This window comes from Balaenoptera musculus, chromosome 8 (assembly GCF_009873245.2).
Source record: "Balaenoptera musculus isolate JJ_BM4_2016_0621 chromosome 8, mBalMus1.pri.v3, whole genome shotgun sequence".
Lineage (NCBI taxonomy): Eukaryota > Metazoa > Chordata > Mammalia > Artiodactyla > Balaenopteridae > Balaenoptera > Balaenoptera musculus.
The window spans coordinates 71,491,820-71,512,926 of record NC_045792.1 but is presented as its reverse complement, the minus strand read 5'-3'; the positions used below and the strand labels follow the sequence as shown (position 1 = coordinate 71,512,926).

The window sequence follows — 21,107 nt, the reverse complement described above, 5'->3', positions numbered from 1 at the left end:
TTTTAATATAATTAACATCTTTGTATAATACATACATCCTGGGTACTTTTATTTCTCTAAGACAAATTCCCAAAAGTGGGGTTAAAACTGGTATGTATACTTAATTTTGTAAACTTTTCTCCCCAGAACATTGTCAGTAATACATCTCTTATTCAACAGGATCTCAGAAACAAGGAAATAGGAAATACTTCACTAAACCTCAGTTTGCTCAACAGTAAAAGTGAGGTAATAATTGATAATAATTCCATCTGGAGTTTTGTGAAGATTAACTGCAATGAAGCGCATAAAACTCTTAGCAATGTACCTTCCACATGGGAATTGATAGCTACACACACACACACACACACACACACACACACACACACACACACACACACAGGCATAGAGTGTTCCTAGTGCCTATAATTCATCCATAGTGATTAAACCAGAAGAGAATTGGTGGTTTGGATGGAAGGCTTCTTCCATAAAAGGTTCTTTCATAAAAGATGGAAGAACCCTGTTCAGGCCTTACTTCTAACTTGATTGCTTTTCCTTGATTAATGGATTTCTGATAGGATCTGTTAAATCTTAGAATCTCTGGAAGTTTCAAAGTTTCTGAGGTGTGTTAGATCTGGCTGAGGTGCTCTTAACAAGCCTCTTATCCTTCAACCGTCTCACCTCCTACCTTGCCTCCCGGCTTCCACTCTCCACTCCCCCCCCACCCCCAGTCTCTTCACAACTCATCTGTCAGACTTATTCTTTTCCAACTCAGTCAGATCGTGTCACTCCTCTGTTCAAAACCCTCCAGTGGCTTCCTCTCTCTCAGAGCAAAAGCCTAAGAAAGAAAAAAGCAGCCCCTGACATCTGGGAACTGGACTGACCAAGCTAGGTCTCAGTGTTGCTACAAGCTGACCTGGCCCTCACAGCCAGGCTCCTGTTGTCTCCTGTTGGATATAAACAATCTCAGAACACTGACATCAGACAGGGTCACTCAGATCATGATAAAATGAGACCAAACAAGCCCTCGTCATAATTTCTTCTAAGCAGAGACAAAAACAAGGTCACTGTGCAACCCAGGAAATACCCAAACATCCTCTTCTCTCTGCTAATGCGACTACTGGTTCTCTGCCAGTTACAGCCTTAACCTTGCTCTAGTTTACCCATCTGAGAGATAATATATATTGAGATACCCATTCATAGAATTGTCTCTGCCTTCTGACAGCACCCAATCCAAAGTAAAGCTTTGATTCCTTAAGCCCTCTCCCAAATCACCCAGAGCCCAAATCCTATAATAGGTTCTTTCCACACTCTTACTCAGCTGTCCCAGTGGTTCTCCACAGTATCTGCTCCCTTACGGGCAGGAGTAATCAACCCAACTTGTTTAAGTATGTGTGTGTTCCTGATGGTCTCTGGTGGGAGGGCACTGACAAGCCAGAGTCACAGTTGTCCCCAAAGTCTTTATAGTGGTTAGAATCACCCAGGCCTGTTAAAACAGACTGCTTGACCTGATCCCCAGAGTTTCTGATTCTGTTAAGTCTGGGGTGAGGCCTCAGAATCCGTATTTCTAACAAGTTCCAGGTGATGCTGAGGCTGCAGGTCTGGGGACCACACAGGAAGAATCACTGTCCTAAACCCTCTGTGGCTCCCCCTTATTTCTCTGAAGTAGCCTACTTCTGCTTCCTCACCTCTTCTTTGGACTCCAGCCACACTGGCCTCCCCGCGGTTTTGACTCTCCCCAAGCACACGTCTGTCTTAGGGCTCTGGATGCCCTCTAATATGGAATGCTTACTTTCTCACCTCTCAAGGAGACATACCCTCACTTCCTTAACCTGCCTTTTAAAAATTATTCCCCACAACACTTAATCACTTCTAACATACGGCCTAATTTACTTACTATATTTATTGTTTTGCTCTCCTCCTACTAATAAAATAATGACAGCCTTAGGACTGCTGATACTTTCATCTATTTTGTTTACTGCAGTATCCTCAGACCTAGAAAAATATTGCAGGGGAGCAAAATTTGCCACCCTAAAATGTGTCTCTTTGGCAGGAGGGTTAACTTAGGATGCCCATTTTAAAGGCCCCAAAGACTTCCCCCTAACTGCCTAAAAGGATTTAGAGAGAAGGCCCGTTCCCCTTATTAAGCTGTCACCAGAGATATCTGCAAAGAAGATGGGCTAGGTGTGGTGGCGGGAACTCGGCAGAGCCTAGAAATCAGAGTCTCCTAGTCTCTGCAAGGGCCAGCAAACATTTGTTTACCAAATATTTACTCTCTCTCTCCATGTGAACTGCCTTTCTCCCCTTTGAAGTCTCAAACCACAACCCCCAACATCCTCTTTCGCCATAGCTGAAGATGGTATTTAAGGTGAGGGCTTCGGCCATTAAGGCGAGTCACTCAGTTCTGGGTCTCTCCCAGGTATACATGCTATTAACTTTTGTTTGATTTTCTCCTATTATTCTGTCTGGTGTCAGTTTACTTCTTAGACCAGCCAGAGGAAGCTAGAAGAATAGAGGAAAATTTCTTCCTCCCCAACAATATCTAGCAAGTAGCCAATGCTCAACAAAAGTTTGTTGAATAAATAAGTGCTCCTTCCAGCCTTTCACTTTCTTCTCCTAATAGAATCACAGCATTCCTACCTTTGGCTCTTCCCATAAATACAATCACCTTCCTGCCCACCCAACCTCTTGACAGTTACAATAGTCAGCTCCCAGGACTTTTTAGGCCCACTGGCTCAAACCAGGGATGCAAAGCAGGTAAGTAACTCATTCAAGGAGACCAAACAAGGCCCGCAAATTGCATCTCTTCGTCTTACTTCTCCGGATGACCTTAGCCACCAATCTACCTTTTTTGTCTTCACACTCTTTTTGTTACCTGACTTTTTCCTCTCTCGGCCACCAACGCTGTTATGCTCTGCCCCGCCCCGCCAAAGGCAACCCCTGCCCCCATGCTGCACCACCCTCACTCGGCTGTCTTATCTCCCAGTTCTGACAATTCTCCTCCTGTGTCCGTTTTCCTTTCTAGCCCCCCCGAAATTTCTCTTTTGAAGCTCCATTACCTCTTCCTTCCTAAATCCAACCACAGTTTGGGGTCTTTCTTGATCTTTCTCGATACCCTACTGAATTTATCACATCCTTCTCGAAACTCTCTCCCAGAACAGTGCCAATATCTTCTACCTCCTTTACTGCTTCTCCTCGGGTCCTTCCTATTCCTGTCTTCACCGATGTCCCCAAGTTTCCCTCCAGCAAGCTGGGTCGTGGTTCCCTTGGCGCTCACGCGTTTCTGAACGCGCTCCGGGTTCGCGGAGGAGCGGTGGTGAGACTCCGGGCGGAGCCTCGCTGAGCCTGGGGCGCTGGACATCGGTGGACTTTCGAGTCTGGGAAGGGGCGGGGCCTTGGACCGCTCGGGAAGTTTGGTCCTCGGCAGCCGCCGTCCAGGACAGTGCGGAAGGAGATTCCGGGCTTGGGGTCTCAGAACCGGACTCGCTGTTCTGGCTGGAGATGGAGTTCAACAGTGAGGGTCTGAGGCGACTGCTTGGCAAGGTGCGGCCAGCCCGCCGGGCAGGGTCTGGGGCGCCGGGGCTTGGGGGCGTTTCCACCCCTGGCCGGGCCACCTCCTTGGGGCGTTTCCCCGGCTTGTCATGGGGCTTGGAGCGGGGTGTGGGCTGGCCTGAAGCCGGCTACGGGGAGTGGCCGCAGGGGGGGCGCGGACCTCTCCTTCCCGAGGCCGGGGCTCTGGCTTCGCCTGCAAATCCGAGATCCCCCAACCTCCACCCGCTGTGAGACCTTCTCACGCCACCAGCTTCTCTTGGTCTCAGCTTCCAGTACTCGCCAGTCCCTTTAACCACGCCTTTCTCTCTGCAGAAATGGCCTCACCCCCATCCCCTTTTTTTATGACTTGCGTTGCTCATCCTTTGTAGGACTCAACTCAGATGTCACTCCCTAGAAACAGAATCACTACCTCCTTTACTTGCTTTCAGAAATATCGATTATCACATCGTGGAGTAATTATTTACATACAAACCTTACTCGGGCGGTGAACTCTGATGGCAGAGACAGTGCTGTAGTATTCCCATCACCTAGCCCTGTGCCTGACACGACGGAGTGCTGAGTAACTGTGCAGTGAATGAAAGACCTGTGTAGACTTGAGAATGAAGACAGGGTTGGAAGGCCCAGAAGAGAGCCTCGTAATGTTGAAAGGTTGAGGTGGAGGGCTGACCCGGAAGTCTGACCTGCGTTTCTCGGGCATGACTAACGCCGGTTTCTATGTTACACCAGGCTCTTAGTTCAGGCTCTCTGATTCCCCACCAGTGTACAGTCTGAGGCAACCACCTTTTTCACCAGTTTCTTAGTTAAGTGATTCATAATGCTTCTTAAAACTTCCCTATGCGGAAACCGTACGTTTATGCCGTTTTTTTGTTTTGTTTTTTATGAAAAAAACTGATAAAAATTTTATTGAAGCATGAGACATGATACATTCTGAATAAAACAGTAGCAAAATGGAATGGCAGCAGTTAAATATGAATCATATACATGCACATATTTTTCTGGTTCTTTTGATTACATTTTCCTCTCAAGATAAACTGCTTTCTCTTTAGTTGGGTTTGCCTGTGTCTTTCTTTGTTGGGGCAGTTTGTACACCCCTTCGAGGTTTTGAAGCCTTATGATTGAAATTGTTTATATACTTGATTTGAATGATTTTATCTACTGTGACAGGTGTGTAGGTCTTGTAGGAAGAGAAGTATCATCGTCCTTAGGATTATACCCTTTTCTGTCTCCTCTTCAGAGAACATGAAATTAAAAGAACCACTCTATCAAGTTTTTCAGTGACGGAAGCATGGTGTATTGTACAAGGGGAAGAATTGCTAAAGCTGAGAATAGAAAAAGAACTTCATAATTTTGGTGGAACTGGAATGCAGGAAAAAGACAAAAGAGAGACAATAATTTTCTCAAGGGTGGGACCGGAATAGTTGAGGAAGGTTTTTGTTTTTGTTTTTTATCATCAGTGTATAGCATGGAGTCTGACACTTAGGTGCTTAATAAATGTCTGTTGGATGTGTAAATTAAGGAGACCATTTAGAAACACGTTAATCCAGCAGATATTTCCAAAGTTCCTTAACCCTTGAGGTAGGAAAATAATATAATAACTTAATACTTAGAAATAATTTTACTGCTGAAAAATTTGTGAAGTGAACAATACATTAAAATCAAGCAACTGTAAGGAGAACATGAAAAATCTTTTTGAAAACAAATGAAACCTAATAAGTATTCCAACCTAGATAAATATTCCAGCTTCGTGGATGTGAAGATGTCAGCTCTCTCCAGATTGATCTATAGAGTCAATGCAATTCCAGTCAAAATTCTAACAGGGTATTTGGGGAACTTTTCAGACTGATTCTAAAATCATTTGGAAGGGCAGAAGGCCAGGAGTAATCTTGACATTTTTACAGAAGAAGAATAGGTGTGGGACTTGCTCTACCAGATGTCAAGACTAGTAATTGAGGCTTAGTGTGATATTGGTATAGGATAGACAAATTAACCAGTGGAACAGACTAGAGGGCTTAGAACCATGTTCACATGTGTTTGGAAATGCGATATAAAACAGAAGAGGCATTGCAGATAACTACAGAAAGGAGAATGCAGGGACAAATGATTACCTATACAGGAGAAAATGAAATTGGACCCTTACCTCTTACCAAACATAAAAATTCCCCGTGGACTGAAGATTCAAGTGTAAAAGACGAGCTTTAAAACATATAGAGATAAATGTAGGAAAGAATCTTCATGGACTCAGAGTATGCAAACATTTTTTAAACAAGACGTAAAATACTCAAAGAAGAGTGATAAATTTGATTGCATTCAAATTAAGAACTTTTATATAAAGACAACACGAAGAGAGTGAAGAGGCAAAATACAAACTTGGAGAATAATACTGTAACGCATAATTGACAAAGTATTGGTATCCAGTATATATAAATTAGCCTACAAATCAATATTAAAACCAATAGAATATTGGACAAAAGACACGAATAATCATTTTTTAAAAAACAAAAGAAGAATCAGGGAAATGAATGTTTGCTCAACCCATTAGTAACCATGGAAAAGCAAATTGAGAGCATGGTAAAACACCATTTTCTCTCACTAGATTGTCATAAATTAAGATCATTTCAAAGGGTTTGGAGGATGTGGATGAATGGGAATTTTAAACTCTATGGTAGTTACCATAGAGAATTCATAATATATGAAGCAAGAGACATTCGCAGAATTACTCATAATTAAAAATTAGAAACAACCCGAATGTTCATTGACAGAAGGAAGGATAATTTGTTCTGTACTCATTCACACAATGGAAAACACTATGCAGCAGTGAAAATGAATGAACTACAACATGCAGCAATACAAGTGAATTTTAGAAACATTATATTCAGTGAAAAAAATTGGAGGTTATATGCAAAATTATATTTTGATTAAAACAAGAAACAACAACAAACAGTGTGGTGTTTAGGGACGCACACAAATGCGATAAAAACTATGGAGGGCAAAAGCAAAGGAATGTGACTACACAGTTTAAGGTAGGCAGTTGAATGGTTAAGAGAAGGAGCACCCGGACAGATGTAATGGAATTGGAAAGGTCTGTGCTGTCCAGTATGGTAGCCACTAGCCACATGTGGCTCTTTAAATTCATCAAAATTAGATAAAAATGAGTTTCTCGGTCACACCAGCCACATATTAAGTGTCAGTAGCCACATGTGGCTTGTGGCTACTGTATTGGACAGAACATATAATGATCTTTTCCATCATGGCAGAAAATTTTGTTGGACAGCACTGTTATAGATCAAACATGGGTGAGTTGGTGCCTGAGTGTTTATTCTTCAAAATGTGTATATATGTACATATATGTTTATATGTATATGTATTCTTTAGTTGTATTAAATATTAAGTTTAGAAAAATTCTCTGGTTCCCTAATTCCTATTTCCCACTCCCCTGGCCTTGGACAGGTAACTTAACCTAGATTTGCTCAGTTATGAAATAATAGGATTGGATTTGATCTGTAAGATTCCTTGATGCTTAATTTTTTTTTAATAAAATGATGCCACAAAGTATTCCTCAGGGTGTCCAACATTTGAGCAATGTCATACAAGAGTACTCTTGATGTTCATAAGTATCAGTCTACTAAATAAACATACTGTAGTAGTGGATAAAGTTAAAATTTTAGTAACTTCTCAATTTTTCAACTGATTTTTATGATAGTATAATTGCTTTAGTTTTAGAATCTCATGGGCCAGTTTTCCTCTTTAGTTCCCTGCCTGCACCCTTTAAGCAAATGGCATTGTCTGAGGCATATTCCTTGGAGAATGTTATACAAGCTTCTCTTAGGTGGTATAGGAACAGTAATGGAATATATGTCTCAATATTACACTAAGAAGATATTCTGTTTCATGTATAGTGAAAATGATGTGCTTTTTATTTTTATAGGACAGATAAAATAGGTCTTTTTCGTCAGAAAGGCAAATCACATATTCGACTAGTAATGATGTTTGGATTTTCAAGCCTTAAAAAAAGAGTGCTTTTGCCTTCTTTTGACAAACTTTTATGTCAGTTTTGCAGTTAGATCAATTCTGGTGTATAGCCCTATGCAGCCATTAATCATTACATTCTCAGAGGATGTTAAGGATGTAGAAAACAGCTTATAACATCAAGTAGAAAACAAAACAAAAATTATTTGGTTCATAAAAAATGTATCTTCCAGGTGACAACAATGCAGCCTTTTGTACATTTATGTAGTGTCTGGAGTTGGGATGGTTTCATTCACTTTTGTTTTCACTGAATCAGGGACACTGAATCTGGGACTCATTTTTACCCTGCTGTAGTTAATACTGATCGATTCTTAGTTTTAGTGATCTTAGTGATCGATGCTCAGTCCTTTGGATCACAATTGCTTTCTATATCCACTCTACTCGTATAAATCTGCCTCTTTGCTAACTCCCATCCAATTAGCCTACATTTATTGAAGCCATACCCTGTGCTAAATGCTATGGGGAAATAAAAATGAGTAAGAGATGTTTCCAGTCCTCAAGTTGTTAATTATACACTTTTTCTTCTGCCAAATTCTTTCCCATCTTAAAATGACCTTCGTCCTTCCCTCTAATTTTCTGTACCGTTCTAGGCTCTAATGTGAATTGCAGACAGCTCTTTTCAGAGGCCTTTCTGTAACCTAGGTATGCTTTGTCGATTCATCGTTTCCTGTCGATACTTACTATTGTATACATATTTTGTTTAATATCTCACTTTTACATATGTTAATCATGAGATCTTCATACATACCTACTGAAGTTAGCGGGCAGTAGAGCTTATCTCTTTTGCCCATGAAAAACTTAAGACTCAGAGAGAGGAAATAGGATCTCTTAGCAGTTATTTTATTTTCTCCCTATCTCCTCCAACCCTAGGCACCCACTATACTACTTTCTGTTTCTATGGATTTCCTATTTTGGGTACTTTATGTACAAGTCATACAATATGTGGCTTTTTGTGTCTGTTTTCTTTAACTTAGTATAATGTTTTCAAGGTTTATCCATGTATCAGTTCTTCATTCATTTTTATGGTTGAATATTCCATTTTATGGATATGTCACACTTTATTCATCAGTTGATGGACATTTGGATTGTTTTCACTTTTTGACTGTTATGAATAATGCTGCTATGAACAATTGTGCACAAGTTTTTGTGTGGACATGTTTTCATTTTTCTTGGGTGTATACCTCAGAGTGGAATTGTTGGGTCATATGGTAACTCTGTGTTTAATCTTTTGAAGAACTGCCAAACTCTTCCAAAGCAGCTGCACCATTTTACCACCAGCAGTGGTGTATGTATATGAGGGTTCTGATTTCTCCACATCCTTTCCCACATTTGTTACTGTCTTTTTGATTATAGTATGAATCCTCCGACTTCTTTTTTTTTTTTTTTTAGTTTGTTTTTGGCTGCATTGTGTCTTCATTGCTGCATTCAGGTTTCCTCTAGCTGTGGCGAGTGGGGGCTACTCTTCGTTGCGGTGCGCGGGCTTCTCATTGCGGTGGCTTCTCTTGTTTCGGAGCACGGACTCTAGGCGCGCTGGCTTCAGTAGTTGTAGCACGCAGGCTTCAGTAGTTGTGGCTTGTGGGCTCTAGAGCGCAGGCTCAGTAGTTGTGGTGCACGGGCTTAGTTGCTCCGCGGCACGTGGGATCTTCCCTGACTAGGGCTCAAACCCGTGTCCCCTTCATTGGCAGGCGGATTCTTAACCACCACGCTACCAGGGAAGCCCTTTTTTATTCTTTTTTAAGATTGTTTTGGCTGCATTCCTTGAATTTCCATATGAATTTTAAGGTCCATTTGTAAATTTTTGCAAATGAGCAAAAGTCAGCTGGGATTTTGATATGGATTGGCGATTGTTGAATCTGTTGGGGAGCATTGCCATCTTAACAATATCAAGTCTTCTGATCTATCGACAAGGGATATCTTTCTGTTCATTTAGATCTGTTTTAATTTCTTTCAACAATGTTTTGTAGTTTTTAGAGTCTAAGTTTTGCATCGTGTTAAATTTATTCCTAAGTATTTTATTCTTTTTGATGCTATTGTAAACGTAATTGTTTTCTCAAATTCATTTTCAGAATGGTAATAGACTCTTAACATACTTTTTTTTTTTTTTTTTTCATTTAATGCCTAGCACAAGTCCGGGAGGTGGGTATAATTTCTCTTTGCGAATGAGAAAATAAGTTCAAAGAAGTTAAATGATTTTGCCCACAGGGCAACCAAGGTAATATTTCTGAGACTACATCTGGATGAATGAGGAGGCAGTTCACTCAACCTGACTGCAAACCTTTGCATGCTTTCTGTTTTCCCTATGAAACCCAGCTGCGGTACCAGGTAGGGAAATTCAGGGTGTCTCAAGTGAATGAGATATTCAGGCATGAGAGGTGGATCTTACAGTGATGACAGGGGTGCTTCATCCTGCCCTATTTCTTAAGCCTTCAGGAAGTATTTGGAGGCATTTGATATAGTGATTAAAGGCCTAGGCACTGGGTTTGAGCTCTGGCTTCACTACTTAACTTGCTATCTACCACAGCAAGTTATTTTGATTCTCTAGCTTTCATTTTCATCTTCTATAAAGTCAAGCAGTTATAAGCCCTGCCTACTTCATAGGGTCGTTATTAAAAGGATGAAGTCAAATACTATTCACGTTTGTAAAACTCAGAGCCCAGGGCCTAGCACATAGTAAGTGTTCAGTTAAATGTTAATTTGTAATTGTTCTGTTGCTTATAATTTTATTCTTATTCCGTGATCATTTTTCTCTTTTCAGTACAAGTTCAGGGATCTAACTATGGAAGAACTGAAGAATGTAAATATGTTTTTCCCACATTTCAGATATTCCATGGATACCTATGGTAAGAATTGTATCCTCTAGTTTTTGCTACATTATTTAAACTATTAATTATTTGTTCCTAGAGAGCTACAAACTTATTATAATTTCTCATTTCTCTCTTTTATCCCCTGATTTTGAACTACACTTTATGACCTGTGGTTTTTGAGGAAATTTAAGTTAATAAAATTTATATGGTATTAGTTTTCTATTGCTGCTGTAACAAATGAACACAAATTTAGTGGCTTAAAACAACACAGGGACTTCCCTGGCGGTCCAGTGGTTAAGACTTCGCCTTCCAATGCAGGGGGTGCAGGTTCAATCCCTGGTCAGGGAGTTAAGATCCCACATGCCTCGAGGCCAAAAAACCAAAACATAAAGCAGAAGCAATATTGTAACAAATTCAATAAAGACTTTAAAAATGGTCCACATTAAAAAAAAAAAAATCTTTAAAAAAAACAACAACGCAAATTGACTATCTTACAGTTCTTTGGCTAGAAGCCCAGCACAGGTCTCTGTAGGTTAAGTGTTGGCAGGTCTTAGTTCCTTTTTGGAGGCTCTGGGAGATCATCTATTCTCTTGCTTTTTTTAGTTTCTAAATGTCACCCAGATTCTTTGGCTCACGGTCACCTTCCTCCATCTTTAAAGCTAGCAATGTTGCATTTCTCCGACCGTCCTTCTGTAGTCAGATCTCCAGAGAAAAGGTTCTCTGCTTTTAAGAACCAAATGTGATTAGCTTAGGCCCACTCTAATCATACAGGATAATTTCCCCACGTCAGGGTCCTTAACTTAATTGTATCTAAAAAGTTTCTTTGCCAAGTAAGGTAACATATGCACAGGTTCCAAGGATTAGGGTATTGGACATCCTTGGAGGCCATTATTCTGCCTACCACATATATGGTTGATAATAAATTAATAACAAAGTTTTAGTTATCTTCTTCACTTAATATAGAGGGTCTGGTTACCTGAGAAAGATTTTACTTTACTATCTTTCAAAATTTCTGACCACAACCCACACTTGGAAATGTATTTTATATCATGAACCCATATACACACAACTAAAGTATTATGTACACCTTGGCGTTTTCTCTTCTATTCCATTCCATACCGTTTAAAAAAAAAATGCTGATTGAGACTCACTAAATTGATTTCAGGACCCACGAATTAGTCAAAACACACAGTTTTGAAAAGCTTCTTTATTCTACATGGGTATGTTTTGTATTTGAATTAGCTTGGGTTACAAAAATATGTCTAATTCAGAATTATATATTGGAAAATTTGAGGCATTATTGAAGTATTTCTTAGGAATAGCTAATTTTATATGTGGAAGAAATGATTAGATTCTGGCCTACCTGTGTCTGGCCTCTCTTGATTAACACCCAGGTATTTGGTGCTGCTTATAAATGCCTGGGATGGGGGATTTAACAGCTACTATTTATTGAACACCAGATATACTTCCAAATGTTTTATCTATATTATTTTACATATTCTTGTACAACCAAAGCTGTGAGGTCAGTATTATCATCTTCACTTTTCAGAGAAAGAAACTGAGGCCTAGAGAGTTTAAATAACTTGCTTAAGATTACACAGCTAGTTAGGCATGGAGTTGGGGCTTGTACTCATGTCCATCTTGCCCTCTGCTTGAATAATACTTGTTCTTTTACAATCTATAAGTAATCTTATAGATTTAAACCTTTGTTATACCAGTTAATTCTTATTCTCATTTCCCCCATCTAGAGGAAGTAGGCTGTGGTGCCATTAAACCCTCAAGCTATAGGATTAATATTGTCAAGGTACATTTTATTATTGAAGACAATGTTAGTCATGTATTATAATCATTTTTCTTTTGGCTTTTTGAATAATTTGGACAGTGACTATTTACACCTGTAGTTTCTCTACCACATTTTCAGGTTCTTCTGTGTCCCCGAGAAACAATCCCTGTTCCACTCCTCTGTCCATTTTAGTTTTGCCTTAGAGTGATCCCTTCACCCATTTTTACCTTTCACTCATATAGTTCAAGGTAAATATTTGTACTTATGTACACTGTTGGCCTTGAGTTTTCTGTCAGCCTCGCTTTTCCTCTTCTCCCTTTCTGATAGGTCATCAAATCTATTTAGACTTTTTTCTTCCCCTGTGTAAATAGTATAGTAAGCTACTGAAGTCCTTAAAGGACCACATTCCAAGGCAGTTTGACAGTTTGAAGCCAGATGTAGTGTTTTCTGTATTCAGTTCAGAAATTAGGGCACTGATTCTCCATCAGTGTGTCCCAGATGGGTAAGTTGAAATTTCAGGGATGTGAAGATTGAGAAAAGGTTGAGAATAATGGAGTTAGAGAAAGCAAAGATAATTGCTAATCCTTCTAAAAGGTCACTTTCAAAAATAAAACTAACTTTTTTCTTCTGATTATAAAAGTTATAATCTGATATCTAAAAGTGATTATAACTGATGTTACATGTGACAATTATTTGATAATGTCCCCACGTTTTATAATCCTTTACTTCTTATTAAGGGTTTTCACATCATCTCATTTAATCATTATGACAACTTTATGATGCAGTCTTTATAGATTTTATATCTTTATTTTCTAGATGATGAAACTGAAGGTCAAAGAGGTTAAAGTAACCAAAAGTCACATGCCTCTGTCGACAGAAATAATAAACAGTCTATAATAGGATAGAAAAGAGTTTTATTTGAGCCAGTCTGAGCACTATAGCCTCAGATAGTTCTGAAGAGCTTTCCAAAGAAGCATGGTTTTCAGCACAGTTTGTTTTTTTTTTAATAAATTTATTTATTTATTTATTTATTTATTTTTAGCTGTGTTGGGTCTTCGTTTCTGTGTGAGGGCTTTCTCTAGTTGCGGCGAGCGGGGGCACTATTCATTGCGGTGCGCGGGCCTCTCACTATCGCGGCCTCTCTTGTTGTGGAGCACAGGCTCCAGACACGCAGGCTCAGTAGTTGTGGCTCACGGGCCCAGTTGCTCCGCGGCATGTGGGATCTTCCCAGACCAGGGCTCGAACCCGTGTCCCCTGCATTGGCAGGCAGATTCTCAACCACTGCACCACCAGGGGAGCCCTTCAGCACAGTTTTATATCTGTCAGAACAAAGAACATCAAACGTCACAGGGGTGCATTCCTTCAAGGTTTCAAAAAAAGACAAATGAGCATGCACACGATGAGTCAGCATGGCCTTGGCGCCTGTGAAGGGAGCTTTATCATTGGAGTGCTAGCGTTGATGTTTTAGGGAAGGGAGGCATTTATCTCTGTCTTCAAAACAGACATTCTTTACTTCTGGACAATGCACCCTTTTCTTTAATGATTAAAGCAGATGTACAATGTATGCTTAATGGGCCACAAAACTGGCTATTCTAGTTAGCATAAAGCTTAAGTTAAATAATGTATAAGCTAGGATGACTTCCCCGTATCTCAATATGTGAAAATTTCTTCCATCACCTCTAAGTAGGAAAAGTCGGCCAAGAACTTGGGATTTCAGTATCTTAAGTCCTGTGTTCTTTCAACTACCTGCTCTGCTTTCTAAGAGAACATCATTTAGTTCTTTGCCCTTGTCAACATATTTACTGATTCCTAGATGATGGTATTTAGAAATTATGTGTGTTTCTGTATGTGTGTATGTACATGCACACACTTTAACACGGTTCTTCCTACTTCTGATTGCGCATTCTGGGGCTTTTTTTTCTTCCAGTTTTCAAAGATAGTTCCCAGAAAAACCTGCTGAATTTCACTGGCACGATTCCTGTGATGTATCAGGGTAAGTGTGGAAGTTGAGAAAATGTGGGAATTTTCTAAAAGATCAGTTTAATTAGAACTTATATTTGTTTAGTTCCATAACATTCTCAAAGTGTTTTTTGTTTGTTTGTTTGTTTTTTAAAGAACATTTTTACGAGCTGGTCAATTTTTAATTTTTTATTTATTTATTTTTTAAATATTTATTTTTTTGGCCACGCTATGTGGCTTGCGGGATCTTAGTTCCCCCAACCTGGGCCCCCAGCAGTGGAAGCTCAGAGTCCTAACCACTGGGTTGCCAGGGAATTCCCCTCAAAGTGTTTTAACATGTATATGATCTATACTGAACCTTACTGGATATAGCAGAATGCTGTCCCAGTGAAGGAAGGCCTAGGTTAATACCAACAAATTCAATTCAGTTCAACGAATATTTATTTACTGAATGTCAACTATCTGCCCACTACTCTGCTAGGTTTTGAGGTACAGAGGTGAGCAAGACAGACATAGGCCTGCGCTTGTGGAGAGTTAACTCTGCTTTCCATAGGAAACTGCAGGGATCCCACCTTTTTCTCCCATTACATGAATGTTTTGTTCCCCTCCCTTTCCCTCTATATGATGTAGCATTATCCCCATTCTGTTGGTGAAACTGAGTCCTGGTCACGTGGTTTACCTGAGTCCACACAGCTGGTGTCAGACTGGAACTTAAAACTCCAATAGGAAATTTTTAAAACACAGGCGCCATTAAAGCTCAAAAAAAGCAACATATTTTCAGATGACCTGACAGGTTAAAATAGCTAAGTGTTTGCCCAAAAAGAAAAAAAAAATCACTGACTTCCCTATAATTAATTCTGTTTGTCTAGACCTACTTCCTTCAACATTTAACAGGACTAACCTGTCAGATGGGTGTCATAGGAGGTTGCTTCTCTAGTATGATTTGAAGAACACCAGAGAAGTGTTGGTTCCAATTATTTCTCTGAAGTGGTGCTTGAAATTCCACCTTTAAAAATCCATTCCCCTTTTAAAATGCAAATAATCTCAGGAGGAATAACATCCAAAATCACTAATATACAGTGGTGTGCTTATAGAAAATGCTCGGTAAATATTTGTTGAATGATTGAGTTAGTTTATTTGATTACTGACTGAAGGGTTTAGGAATACATGAACTTACTGGGTATTTGAAAGAGGAGGTGCACTGAAAAAGGGCTGAGGAAGATCTGGAAACCAAATGGGGAGAGAGCAGTGCAGTTTGCTGTCTCTTAGAAAGGATTCATCGCTGTATTATGGGAGCACATTGCCCAACAGACACCAAGAAGATGTATTTTGGGGGACTTTTTTCAAAGTAAGTGCTTCATTATGGTAGTGGCTAGACTGTTACAAACCCTCCTTTATTGCTTCCCCCTGCCCCCATGATGACTTATTGCCAGAGGTACACTCATGTTTTATTCTTCCTCTGTGTACGTCCAATCATAACATCTCCTTTGGCACAGAGAATGCTTAGAAATTCAGTTTGGTTTTTATGAATAGGAATGTGGTTGGAGATGAAAGTAGGTAGCAGTGGGCTCTGAAAAAATTGCAGTGAGGTAGGCAGAGCAGGTATAGAGTCGATTTTTATTTTCTTTCCTTGCTTCTCCCCTCCCAAGCTCTCAGACTGTTTTCTGGCTGCCTAGAGAATTTTACTGAGACCTGTTTCCCATTACTTGTGTTCTGTGTTTATTATGGTTAGATGTTAGAGAGAGAAAGAATTCTTACCACCCCAGTAATTGATTGATTGATTCCATAGTTCTTACCAACCCCAGTGATTTCAAGGGTAGTTGCATATTGACAGAGGAACTTACAAATTTAAATGAATCATTGCTTAGTAGCCCTCAGTTTCTAGGACAATGTGGGGAGGTTACAGGAGGGCATAAAAGTTATCTTAAGATGCCACTCATTGGCACTCTGCATCTTCCTAGAGCGGTGGAGTCAGGTCATTGATTCTTATGCTGGTAGTAATTCCAAGGTAGTAATGGTACCTGCAATACCTTTTTTTTTTTTTTTTTTTGGTAGTACACTCTTTTTCCCCTTTGCTTTTGACTAGAATTATAGCAACTCCTTGTGATGCATACTAGTTATTTCCTGCTGATCAGAAGGTCAGAATGTATTATCTTTCTCATCTGTAAAATGGGCCAATGATAGAGCCTAACTCTACAGTTTTGAGGATTAAATGCATTACTCTAAGTAAAGCTCTTAGCATAGTTCCTTGCACATAGTAAGTGCCTAATAAACGTTGGCCATTATTATGTGCATGCTTTTGTTACTTTTATCTGGTTACTAGTTTTTTTAGTATAATAATAGTACATGCTCATGCTAAAAAAATTTAAACAATTGAAAAGAGATGAGGTTAAGTTTATATCTAACCTCCCACCCAGTCCTATTCCCCAGGTGAATCTTCTGTTGATATTTCCTTATATATACCTGCAGAAATTTTCTGGATTATTTCTTATCCCTCCAAGATTGTGTCAAGGTTGTGATGACACTTTTCCTTCATCCATCCATTGTTTAGAGATGTGTATCATCTTAGTAAGATGATACCCATCTGAACTTTATTTACAGCTAACTTAAATTATATCTTTATGATATAATTACTTTAAATCTGAGGACTCTACCAGGAGTCCTGACTCTTTGATAATGAATTACTGAAAGTAAATGGGCAGGGTAGGAGGCAGGGCATTTGCTGACAGAAAAGAATGAGAAAGAAGGAAGAAGGGCACAGAGAATACCAGTAGTGGAATCTTACAAGTTATAGACATGGGAATCAGGCTCACCATGCGCTTTGCCAGGAGTGTGGTATTAAAATGCATGAATGCTGCGGGGGAGAGGCATTGATGGAGGCAGCAGATCCTTGATCAACCAGGAAGATACCTTCAATAGACATTTCTTTCCTTTTCTTTAATGTGTAGTGATTAACATTAGAAAATGGCTCCATCGAGATTGGGACTACCACTCCAAAACAAAAGAAATTGCATGGCCTAGGACTTCCCTGGAGGTCCAGTGGTTAGGACTCTGCACTGTCAATGCAGGGGGCATGTGTTCAATCCCTGGTCGGGGAACTAAGATCCCGCATGCTGCACAGCGTGGAAAAAAAAAAAAAAAATTGCATGGTCCAAACAGTGGCTTTTAAATGTTTGATTGTGACCCACAATAAGAAATACTTTCGTATACATAGTTGCATATGTATATAACTAAAATTAAATTTATTGTTTGCAGCCCACTAAATTAATTTCATGACCTATTTATTGTGACCAACATTTGAAAAACACTGGTCTAGAGTATATAACATTAGACAGAGTGACTTCTGGAGGAATGTGATGATGTGTCTCAATACCTGTCGGTCACTCTGTGGTGCTGTGAGCACATGACTTTATAATCATAGAGTACCAACAGCTATGCCTGTATCCATACTGTAAGTACTTAGATACTATGTATGGTGATGGATGTTAACTAGACTTATTGTGGTGATTATTTTGCAATATATACAAATATTGAATCATTACGTTGTATACATGAAACTAATACAGTGTTATATATCAATTATACCCAAATAAAAACAGTTTTTTAAAATACTTAGATAAAATTAGAAGAGGAATATGGTTCTGAGAACTGCTGATATAAAATAGTAGAAATAGTACTAGGACATTTCTATTATGTAGTGACTTTCAGTTCTCTAGAATTACATGGGAAGCTTTTAAAAAATGTTGTCCAGACCCTGTCCCACTGAATCAGAAACTTTTGGGGAGAGGCCTGGATATTGGTATGTTTCAGAGTTCCTTAAGCATTTCTAATATGCAGACAGAGCTGAGTATCATTGTGCTTAGGGCAGGAGGAAGCAAGATGAAAAAAGTAGAGGATTTCCTTAGTAAGAAAAAGATTGCAGTGGAGAAGAAAACTTTTTATTTATACCTTGCTTATTTCCAAAATGGGTTTGAGGTAAATTGTAAAAATTACCAACCCGTCATGGTACTTACCATGTCATGTACTGTTCTAAGCATTTTATGTACCTTAACTTAATTTTATCCTCACAACAATCCTATGAGGTAGGAGCTTTTATTATTCTCATTTTGTAGAAGAAGGAGTTGAGGCACAGAGAAGTTAAGTAACTTGCCTAAAATCATATAGCTAGTAATGTGTGCAACTAGGATTTGAACCTAGGCATTTGTGCTCCTGAGCAGCCATGTTTTTAAATATATTGAAAGACATATGCCTTAAGACTGTGAAAGTAGGAATAAATATCGGGAGATACAATAGAACAGTTAAGATAATTGATCAAATTTCTAGTTTAAGGTTAGTTTTTGCACTTATATTAGGTTTAGCTTTGGGCTTCCTGTAAACCAAAACAGTCAGAGATTTTGGCTCTCAGTAGGCATGACATACATGGTTACATAGTATGTGGTACAGGGTTACATAGTACGTGGTACATGGTTACATGGTACATGTACATAGAAGAGCTTTCATTTGGGTTCCTATCTCAGTACACTAAAATTTAAGAGCCACTGGACAGGGCTTCCCTGGTGGCGCAGTGGTTGAGAATCTGCCTGCCAATGCAGGGGACACGGGTTCGAGCCCTGGTCTGGGAAGATCCCACATGCCGCGGAGCAACTGGGCCCGTGAGCCACAATTACTGAGCCTGCGTGTCTGGAGCCTGTGCTCCGCAACAAGAGAGGCCACGATAGTGAGAGGCCCACGCACCACGATGAAGAGTGGCCCCCACTCGCCGCAACTAGAGAAAGCCCTCGCACAGAAACGAAGACCCAACACAGCTAAAAATAAATAAATAAAATTATTTTTAAAAAAAAGAGCCACTGGACAAGGTGACTGTTAAGGTTGTTTTCAGCTCTAAGTTGTATGTATCTAACCCAGCTTGTATGTTACAGTAGCTGCAATTAATGAGCAACTTGAGGGCCAGTATCAAATGCATCTTTCATTTGTTCATTCACTCATTCATTTAAAAAACATTTATTTATTTATTTATTTGGCTGCGCTGGGTCTTAGTTGCAGCATGTGGGATCTTTAGTTGTGGCATGCGGGATCTTTGGTTGCAGCATGTGAACTCTTAGTTGTGGCATGTGGGATCTAGTTCCCTGACCAGGGATCGAACCTGGGCCCCCTGCATTGGGAGTGTGGAGTTTTAGCCACTGGACCACCAGGGAAGTCCCCATTCATTCATTCTTATTTATATAAGAAACTTTTATTGAGTATCCAGTATGTTAGGCACTATACTTGTTGTAGGGGACATGGAAATGAATAATACCTAATCATCTCTAGACGTTTATAGTGTAAAAACAGAAACAGACTTGTAGGCAAATAAATTGGGTGGAGCAAAGAAGGTTACCTAAAGAAGATGTTGTATCCCATACTCCTAGCACAGTAGGTCCTATAAATATTTATTGAATTGAATTGAATAAGCTGGCCATTGTCTTGATTATATTTCCTCAAATGTTATACTGGTGCTTTAATGGGAGCATATTTCCAATGTGAATGTGGATGAAAATAGGGAAATAGGCCTCAGTTTACATAAATCCTTTATCTATAAACTTGACTAGACTTGTGTTTTAAAATGCCACCTAGCTATACCGTAAATATAATGTGTGTGGTTCATTATTGTTTGAAGATGTGTTTATTTTGTCTCAAATAGGTAATACATATAACATACCAATTCGTTTGTGGATTTTGGATTCTCACCCTTTTGCTCCCCCCATTTGCTTCTTAAAGCCAACTGCAAACATGGGAATCTCAATTGGAAAACATGTGGATACTCAAGGCAGAATATACTTGCCCTATCTCCAAAACTGGAGCCATGTAAGATCAATTTGGATTTTCTTTTAAAAGTTTTTATTTTTCTGAATATTTATCTTCAATCCTAATGGTACAAATAAGTTAGTGAATTTTCTTTCAATGATAATTCTTCTTGTGGTCTTTAAAAATAATTTGAAATTGAGCTCCCCAGGGTCACCCAAGACCCAGAACCCTGATGATGGCAGCCTGCATGAAGCTGCTCTCTCCAGGTCTGGGAGCCAACCATTGTTTGCTCCCTGTCTTTTTATAGTTGTTTGCCGTTTGATAAAGCAAATGAAGAGCTACTAGCGCAATATATTTGGGCATTATTTCCTAGTTCCTCCCCAGTAAAGATTCTTATGTAATATGTGTATTTATTTGTAGTTTTGCCTGTTTTAACCTTTATGTAAATTGAATCATATTGTATATAATCTTCTATTACATGCTTTGTTTTAACTGAGCATTAAGTTTTAGAAATTCACCCACAGCGATGCATGAAACTGTAATTTATGTGTTTTACAATCCCTCACAGGGACTTCCCTGGTGGTCCAGTGATTAAGACTCTGCGCTTCCACTGCAGGGGGCACAGGTTCGGGGAACTAATCCCACTAATTTGGCACGGTCAAATAAATAAACATAAAAGTAAAACAATAAAAAAATAAAAATAAATGGCCCAGACTTAAAAAACAGAAACAAAACAAAACAAAACAAAAACACAAGCCCTCACATTATGCAGTTTTGTATTCTGCATATTTCATCTATTGTTATATCGAGCATTTTTCCATATTAAACAATGTTTTCAAAACACATGGTTTTTAATGGTTGCCTGATGTATTTGTAAATTGCTCTGTTAGAAATTTAATGATGAGCATCCTTAAATATAAATATATGTAAATATAAATGTATATATCTTATAAATCTTTAATAATTTCCTAATGATAAATCTCTAGGAATGGAATTATTGGATCAAAATTTTAAAATGTTTTGAAGGCTATTCTTATATATTCCCAAATTGGCCTCCAAGAGGTAGACAAAATGTTGTAATTCTACCATCAATAGAAATCAGTATGGGGGGTACCTGTTTTACAGCACCTTTGCTCTAAAGGGTGCTATAAAAGAAGGTACTATCATTAAAACAAAACAAACCTTTGCTTATCTCTATGGTTCATTTACTTAGAAGGATGTAG

The 21,107-nt window shown here is 39.1% G+C and overlaps 1 protein-coding gene across 6 annotated transcripts in view; it reads left to right on the top strand.

Moving 5' to 3' along the window:
- Nucleotides 1–3,347: 3,347 nt before the first annotated feature.
- Nucleotides 3,348–21,107, top strand: part of UEVLD (UEV and lactate/malate dehyrogenase domains) — a 45,945-nt gene continuing 28,185 nt past the window's right edge. The window contains exons 1-5 of one of the 6 annotated variants that reach the window (XM_036860158.1): nucleotides 3,418–3,519; nucleotides 9,757–9,876; nucleotides 10,310–10,394; nucleotides 14,069–14,134; nucleotides 19,781–19,944. In XM_036860158.1, coding sequence (XP_036716053.1) covers nucleotides 9,796–9,876; nucleotides 10,310–10,394; nucleotides 14,069–14,134; nucleotides 19,781–19,944 — 396 coding nt within the window. In that variant the 5' untranslated portion in view covers nucleotides 3,418–3,519; nucleotides 9,757–9,795. Of the gene's footprint in view, nucleotides 3,520–9,756; nucleotides 9,877–10,309; nucleotides 10,395–14,063; nucleotides 14,135–19,780; nucleotides 19,945–21,107 lie in introns of those variants that run through there. The other 5 variants (XM_036860161.1, XM_036860162.1, XM_036860159.1 and 2 more) reach the window with 5 other exon arrangements.